This window comes from Homarus americanus, unplaced genomic scaffold, assembly GCF_018991925.1.
Source record: "Homarus americanus isolate GMGI-L3 unplaced genomic scaffold, GMGI_Hamer_2.0 scaffold1856, whole genome shotgun sequence".
NCBI classification, from domain to species: domain Eukaryota; kingdom Metazoa; phylum Arthropoda; class Malacostraca; order Decapoda; family Nephropidae; genus Homarus; species Homarus americanus.
In genome coordinates, this window is record NW_024756132.1 from 7,421 (window position 1) to 15,167 (window position 7,747).

A 7,747-nucleotide genomic window follows, 5' to 3' on the forward strand; every position below is an offset into this window, starting at 1 on the left:
TTGAAACATGATAGTTGATGCATGTATTTTTATTGGTACACCAAAAAGAGTATACAGTATATATATATATATATATATATATATATATATATATATATATATATATATATATATATATATATATATAATATATATATATATATATATATATATATATAAATATAAGTAAATCACTAGGTACACGTGATCTAGGTATATGCTGATAACCACAAGGAAAGAAGAAAACACGAAGTTCCCAAGCGCTTTCGTGTAATTCACATCTTCAGGGGTGAGTACAGACTAAAGAGAAGTACAAAACAAGGTGTATATATACAGAGGAGGGTGAGACCAGGTCCACAATGGTCAGGTATTAGGTAATGACCCTACTAATCTTTAAATAGCACCGCAACGGTCGGTAGTCAGGTCAGAGGGCATGGTGACCCAACCTTCTCACCTGGTTAAAAATCTTCTTAATTACAAAATTGTCCAGTTTGTACATGCCATTACTCAAATTCATGTTGAATACTTCGGTATGTTTAATGAGACTAGATTCTATGATGTTCCTACTATCAATTGAATTACAAGGTAATATTGAGGAGGTATTATCCCAGTCAATGCAATGCTTGTTATCCCTCAAATGAACAAACAGAGCATTGGATTCCTGGCCTGTCCTAACACTATTTATGTTGTTTAAGTCTAGTTACAAGATCTTTACCTGTCTGGCCTAAGTAAAACATATTACATGTTTTCTTCTTTCCTTGTGGTTATCAGCATATATATATATATATATATATATATATATATATATATATATATATATATATATATATATATATATATATATATATATATATATATATATATATATATATATATATATATATATATACACACTCAGGGTGTCCCATAAATTTCCATACATAGGAAAAATAAATTTTATATGAAAATCCATTTTTATTTATATAATATGCTCTACATGACTACCATTCTGTTGAAAACACTCTTCAATGCGTGTCCTCCACTGCTGAAGAACACGTTCAAGCACAGCTGGAGTTATGCTTGTAATGGCGTTGGTGATACGTTGTATGGAAACTTATGGGACACCCTGTATATATATAGTGTGTGTGTTGGGCTCAGAAAACGAAAAACGACTACAACAAGTTGTGGTTGTTTGGAAAATAACCAGAAGCGAGATTTTGCTATAGGTTAGGTTAGGTTCGGTTCGGTTAGTTTGGATTCGGTTCGGTTAGTTTAGGATAAAATCCAAACACAAAATTTAGCTTTCTGGTTATTTTGAAAACAACCACAACGCGTTGTAGTCGCTTTTCGTTTTCTGAGCCCAACATATATATGGGATATAATACGTATACTGCATTGTGATCGCCACGGAGCACAAGGAATTTAATTTGAATACCAGCAGCGAGCAGCAACGGAAGATGAGCAAAACAAATGTTTTTTTTCCGAATTGGAACCGTGAGGTTATTTAGCTGAACCATTGCGTTACTGCGTTTGGTGTGGGCGAGCAAATGTGGTGGGTGAAGTTCTAGGAGGGTAGGTGACGGATGTGCTGTACCTAGTATTGAGTGGGCGGGGATCTAGAATTGTGGGCGGAGGACGGGTGTGGGTGGGCTGAAGATAGGTGTTGGTGGGCGGGGGCAGGTGAGCGGCAGCGATGGAACAGGAGCTCGAAGAGGAAGGCCATGAGGGCGATCCCATATCCCATAGCTAGCAGGTAGAAGGTCCCCTGCAGGTGACCGAGACCCAGTACCACCTGTGCCCCGTCCTGCAACACACACATATACACCTAGGTTAATAAATCCTGCAACACACACACACACACACATGCAGACACACATGTACTGTATGTAATGTATGTAATAAGTCATTTATGTTCAATGCATTTTTTCAGCCTTCGGGCTGCAAACTTTTTCAATTAAACGTTTATTATTATTATTATTATTATTATTATTATTATTATTATAATTATTATTATAATTATTATTATAATTATTATTATTATTATTATTATTATTATTATTATTATTATTATTACACACACACACCTGCCTACCTGAGTAAGTGCTCGTATTTGAACTATCGTATGTGCTACTTTGTCTCTCCGGTTGAGGATAACATTCACTTGACCCATGTACTGTATTGTATATACTTCGTCTTAGTTAGGTTTACACACACTAACCTCCACGTGGTATAGATTTAAAAATATTCTCAGGTTAATACTCTATATATTCAGTACCTTATTCCGCGATAGTAATAGCTTATCAGTTATATATCTTCATTATTTACAATTACTGTATATTTATATCTGTTGTATCTGTACTTTAGTAAGTTTAACGTATAATCAAGTCACTACGTAGAGCAGGTGTGGTCTTTCTTTAACAACATAGACGCCTTAGTTAGCCCCAAATATGACTTACCGCCGAAGAGGGTTAAATTATGATGACATATTTGACCGATAACAAGACATGATCAAGGAGTACAGTAGTTAGTACAGTTGTATATTTTGCACCTCTTATAGTTAAATTTAAGAAAAATCCCCATTGACAGATATATTAATTGGTGACATTCATACTAGTTTCATCGATATCAACAGGAGCATTACTACTCAAGTCTGACATGGTCGAATGCACCTAACATGTTTTAATGGTTTACCTCATTGCTGCTGTCCACCTCCTCTTCCTTCTTTCCTCCTCCTTCCTTCTTGTTCCTCTTGGTACGGGTCTTCCTACCAGAGGCCTCGATCAACTCATCCATCCAGAAGTTGATTAAGCCAGCCTCCAGTAGTCGCTGTTTCAATTCATCAATCCGAGGCCTGAATGGAGCTCCCTTCCTGTTTGGGGAGGGGAAACACACCGTGGACTCATTACCTCTTAAATCGACAGAAACAGTCAGGGGAAAGCTGGAGAAAGTCCCAGTCGACCTACTTAAAGCCCCAGCCAACCTGCCTGAAACCCCAACCGACCTACCTGAAGCCCCAGCCGACCTACCTGAAGCCCCAGTCGACCTACCTGAAGCCCCAGTCGACCTACCTGAATCCCCAGCCGACCTACCTGAAGCCCCAGCCAGCCTACCTGAAGCCCCAGCCAACCTACAAGCCCCAGTCGACCTACCTGAAGCCCCAGCCAACCTGCCTGAAACCCCAACTGACCTACCTGAAGCCCCAGCCGACCTACCTGAAGCCCCAGCCAACCTACCTGAAGCCCCAGTCGACCTACCTGAATCCCCAGCCGACCTACCTGAATCCCCAGCCGACCTACCTGAATCCCCAGTCGACCTACCTACCTGAAGCCCCAACAGAAGCCCCAACCGACCTACCTGAAGCCCCAACCGACCTACCTGAAGCCCCAACCGACCTACCTGAAGCCCCAACCGACCCCCAACCACCTACCTGAAGCCCCAACCGACCTACCTGAAGCCCCAACCGACCCACCTGAAGCCCCAGCCGTAGCCGCCATAATTGAAAAGCTCCTCCTTGGCGGTGTGGATGGGTGTGTAGCTGCGGGCGTTGGTGTAGCGGCTTGCAATAATGGATCTGATATAATACTTCCAGGTGATGAAGGCGTGGCGGCCTGCCAGTACCCGGTCCATTTGCTCCTGCAGATCTACCAACTGCGGGAGGCACAAAAAGGGGATAGTTGGGCAAACTCTCAGATTTTAGAGATTCACTACATGTTTCCATAATGTTTTCAAATAGTGCAGAGGTTGTAAGAGTTGGCGGGACATTATCTTGTGAAATGGAATTATGTATCTAAACAATGTGCCGTATGGAAGTAGTTGTGAGGTCCACTTAGCTTTTGTTTCGTAGGTGTATTAATTGGTGGACGCATCACAGATTTGGGATAAAGATTTACCTTGAATTTTTTTCGTGCCTGTAAAGTCACCGTTGACGACTTACCATGAGTTCGCTGAAGACCTTCCTCACAGTTGGGTTCTCATTCATCTTGAGGAATTCCCAGCCGGAGCCATAGGTGGGTTCGTACCCCCAAGTCCAGTGGTCCTTCCTGTGAACCTCTAACAGGTCCTCGAGTGACTCCAGCGTCGCCGACTTACCCGGTACCGTAAGGTGGGCGATGAGCGAGGAGCGATAAGTGATGGTGAGCAGCATACAGTACACCCACCACCACCCCAGCAACATCTGTGGGTGATCATCAGTACTGTACTACACCCACCACCACCCCAGCAACATCTGTGGGTGATCATCAGTACTGTACTACACCTACCACCACCCCAGCAACATCTGTGGGTGATCATCAGTACTGTACTACACTCACCACCACAGCAACATGTTTGTGTGGTAACAATACTTATTTTGTTTAGAAATACAACATTACGTAGCCAGACTAAATTCTCCTCAGTCTACCATAACCTATCACAGCCTTGTCAAATTTATCACAACATGAGTTACCCTCTCGCACCTTAAAATATCCTATCGAGGTCAACTCAGATAATGCCACCGATGTTTTACCTGAGCGGTGATATTCTTGGGTAGCCTCGAGGGGGGGTCCTCCATCAGAATGGCCAGGGTGAGCATGAGAGACCTGCCTAGGCCTAGGGCACGTCCTCCTGATACCCACGCCCACGCCCCTTGCAGTCCCCATAACACCACGCCTGCTACCACCGTTGACACCACCATCGCCACCCACAGATTTGCTGCCGAAGGTCACAGCATGTTATCATGGACATTTTAAAAGTTAAAATGTCAGAGGACCTTAAAACTTTATTCTCAGGTTCTCTCCTCACTTAAGAAGGTCTAGTTAGTCTACACCTCACATTAGGAAGCCCTGGTGCCATGTTCTCTACTGAATAGGCTCTAAAATATGTGCTAACTTCATAAGGCCCTGTTGATATATGTGCTCACTTCAGAAGGCCCTGTTGATAGATGTGCTCACTTCAGAAGGCCCTGTTGATAGATGTGCTCACTTCAGAAGGCCCTGTTGATAGATGTGCTCACTTCAGAAAACCCTGTTGATGTGTTCACTTTAGAAGGCCCTATTGATATATGTGCTCACTTGAGGAGACTAACAATTCACATGCTTTTATAAGAGCCCTTGATAATCATGTGATCAATTGAGAAGACCTTGACCGGAACTTTGCTCACCTGAAAACGTACTAATAGGTACTTTTCTCACCTGAATTAGTACTAATAACTCAAATCCTCACTTGAGAAGAGCCTAATGAGTATATACACTACTGTACACACCCGAACATTACTACTGTATATAGTCTACTCACTTGATAATGTGTCCAGTAAGTCATGTCCTCAGCTCACCTGAGAAAGGTCTGACGAGAGCGAAGGACTGGGAGAGAGGCAGGGGCTTGGAGGTGATCATGACGAGGGGTTCAGAGGCGTAGATCCTGGAGTAGTCGACGACGGGGAGACGCGTCTCCATCCAGGACAGCATCATTGAGAAGTCTGCTTTGTGGTGTTGCAGTGTTCCCACGATCCCCGTCCAGTTGCCGCTCTCTGTCGACGTCCCCCACTGGTTGTCCCACGGTACCCGCATCTCATACCTGCCATGCAAATCATAAATGACGTTATATAACTCGTACCGCTCTATATGTGACAGTTGTAAAATACCTCTTCCATCAACGTCTCCCACAAGGTTAACTCGTACCCTTCTATGTGATAGAGGCAGTTCATAAGTGAGATTGATTGATTGAAACATTTTATTTAGCCAGAAAAATACAGATACAGAGTGGATAATAATAACAATATTAACATGGCTGAGCCAGTTGAGAACCTGAGCTCTTTTTGAGGCACCTGATATATACTATACATTTATCTCAAGGAAGAATTATGTAACATTTAGTATCATCTGGAATAGTACAATAGCATGGTGGTAATAAATACATCTCATAATGTTATCACGGTTATCACTTCAATATTTATTTATTTCATTATTTATTATTATTTTTATTTATTTATTTTGTTTTTATTTATTTATTTATTTATACATACATACATACATATATATATATATATATATATATATATATATATATATATATATATATATATATATATATATATATATTGTATATATACAGTATATATATATATATATGCAAGTAAATCACTGTAGGTGCGCGTGATCTAGGTATATGCTGATAACCACAAGGAAAGAAGAAAACACGAAGTTCCCAAGCGCTTTCGTGTAATTCACATCTCCAGGGGTGAGTACAGACTAGTCTGTACTCACCCCTGAAGATGTGAATTACACGAAAGCGCTTGGGAACTTCGTGTTTTCTTCTTTCCTTTTATATAACATGCTCCCATGTTCCATATTATTCCTGTAATGATATGTTAAATTTACTATTATATATTCTAGTCACCTTACCCTGTGCTGTTAAGGTTTTAACTGTCATTATTTGTTCAAGCCCATCTTATTTCTTTATTTTGTATTGTAACCAGCATTCTTTGTTCTCTAACGACCAATTGCATCGTTAAACGACCCACCGGCGGGTCGCGTGGCGGGAGCCGACCTTATATGTAGGACCCACCAACTGACTTGAGTTAGTTCAGTCCTCTTGTCATACAGTCCACATCCTTTGAGTGTCACTTGTTACTTAAACTTAATTTATTTGTGTTGTTCCTGTCGCCACCAATGTGGTATATCTATGTGAGTACCTATTTATGTCTCTGTTTGTGTACATCAGTATTTGCTTAGTTGTATTCAAGTAATTCAGTGTTGTTTCACGTTAGTTAATTTCAGTGATAGTTTTTATATGTTTATGCAGTGTTAACGTAATCCAATGCTTTATTTTTATTCTTTTGATGTTTCGATGTTTAGTATCATTTGTGTCTTAAAAGTTTCGATGGTGAATCAGTTTGTTGTGACAGCCTACGAGGCTCTTTATTGTGTTAATATTTAATCAATTAAATTCTAAAAGGTTTACTTTATTTATTTTTATTCTCTTTTAATTTACTTCACTTTTTGTTTGGTTACGCCTAGAACCTGGATATTAAAGTAAATTAAGAGACGGCGTAACAAAATGTATATATATATATATATATATATATATATATATATATATATATATATATATATATATATATATATATTTAAATTACAGTGGAATTGAAAAACAAAAGTATAATGGGGGAGCAGTACAACCTGGGTTGTACAGTAATAAGGTTAAACAAGAGGACACAGCTGTCAGGATTATGTCTAGTTAGCAAGTAAATGTTGCAAGAAATATTAATACTTCGACAATAGATATTTTTTTAGAGATGATTTAAAGGAAGGGAGCGTAGTCTTTGCTCGGATGTGTGGGGGTAAGTTGTTCCACATCTTCATACCATGATATTTTATGGAGGTCTGGGACTGAGAGGAGCGCATGGGGGGTGGTCTTAGTAGCTCTGGGTGCCTTGAGTTTTTTCTCTGATTATTCCGGAACTGGAAATAATTATTGTCAAGCAAGTGATTGATAGATTTGTAAACAAAGAGGGCACAGCAGTAAGTGTTAATATCCTCGAATTTAAAAAATTTCAATATAGCAAATTTTTCGTTTGTGTGATCTGTTTTTTTTTTCAAGTAGGTCATTTTTCGTACAACTCTCTCTTGTGCAGTAACCAGAGATTGTGTTTTTGAAGAGCCAGAGGCCCCCCATAGTGTGTGACAGTGTATCAGGTGTTGGTAAACAAGTTCATGATAGATTTCTTTCATTGCTGTGAGAGTGAGTGACTGTCGAGTGTGATACATGATACCGCACTGTTTATTGATTTTACTGTGAATGGCTTGTATGTGGT

At 40.1% G+C, this 7,747-nt stretch overlaps 2 protein-coding genes across 2 annotated transcripts; both read right to left on the minus strand.

Moving 5' to 3' along the window:
* Positions 1 to 1,056: 1,056 nt before the first annotated feature.
* LOC121856730 lies at positions 1,057 to 2,953 on the minus strand. Its single transcript, XM_042352417.1, has 2 exons — positions 2,650 to 2,953; positions 1,057 to 1,762 (listed from the first exon to the last, which is right to left on the minus strand). Exons 1-2 carry the CDS (start codon positions 2,749 to 2,751, stop codon positions 1,553 to 1,555), a joined length of 312 nt encoding a protein of 103 aa, XP_042208351.1. The 5' UTR covers positions 2,752 to 2,953; the 3' UTR covers positions 1,057 to 1,552.
* A 449-nt stretch (positions 2,954 to 3,402) lies between these two features.
* On the minus strand, positions 3,403 to 5,501 carry LOC121856731 (glutamate receptor ionotropic, kainate 2-like). The gene is made up of 4 exons (XM_042352418.1): positions 5,267 to 5,501; positions 4,463 to 4,647; positions 3,893 to 4,132; positions 3,403 to 3,606 (listed from the first exon to the last, which is right to left on the minus strand). Exons 1-4 carry the CDS (start codon positions 5,499 to 5,501, stop codon positions 3,403 to 3,405), a joined length of 864 nt encoding a protein of 287 aa, XP_042208352.1.
* Between the last annotated feature and the right edge of the window lie 2,246 nt (positions 5,502 to 7,747).

Bases quoted from the DNA above. Each gene is read 5' to 3' on its own strand.
- LOC121856730 (XM_042352417.1), bottom strand. From the start codon at position 2,751: ATGGATGAGTTGATCGAGGCCTCTGGTAGGAAGACCCGTACCAAGAGG. The intron at 1,763-2,649 runs GTAAACCATTAA...TGTGTGTTGCAG, and splicing joins AGGTGGACAGCAGCAATGAG to GACGGGGCACAGGTGGTACT.
- LOC121856731 (XM_042352418.1), bottom strand. From the start codon at position 5,501: ATGCGGGTACCGTGGGACAACCAGTGGGGGACGTCGACAGAGAGCGGC. The intron at 4,133-4,462 runs GTAAAACATCGG...GATCACCCACAG, and splicing joins CCAAGAATATCACCGCTCAG to ATGTTGCTGGGGTGGTGGTG. The intron at 3,607-3,892 runs GTAAGTCGTCAA...TGCCTCCCGCAG, and splicing joins AGGTCTTCAGCGAACTCATG to TTGGTAGATCTGCAGGAGCA.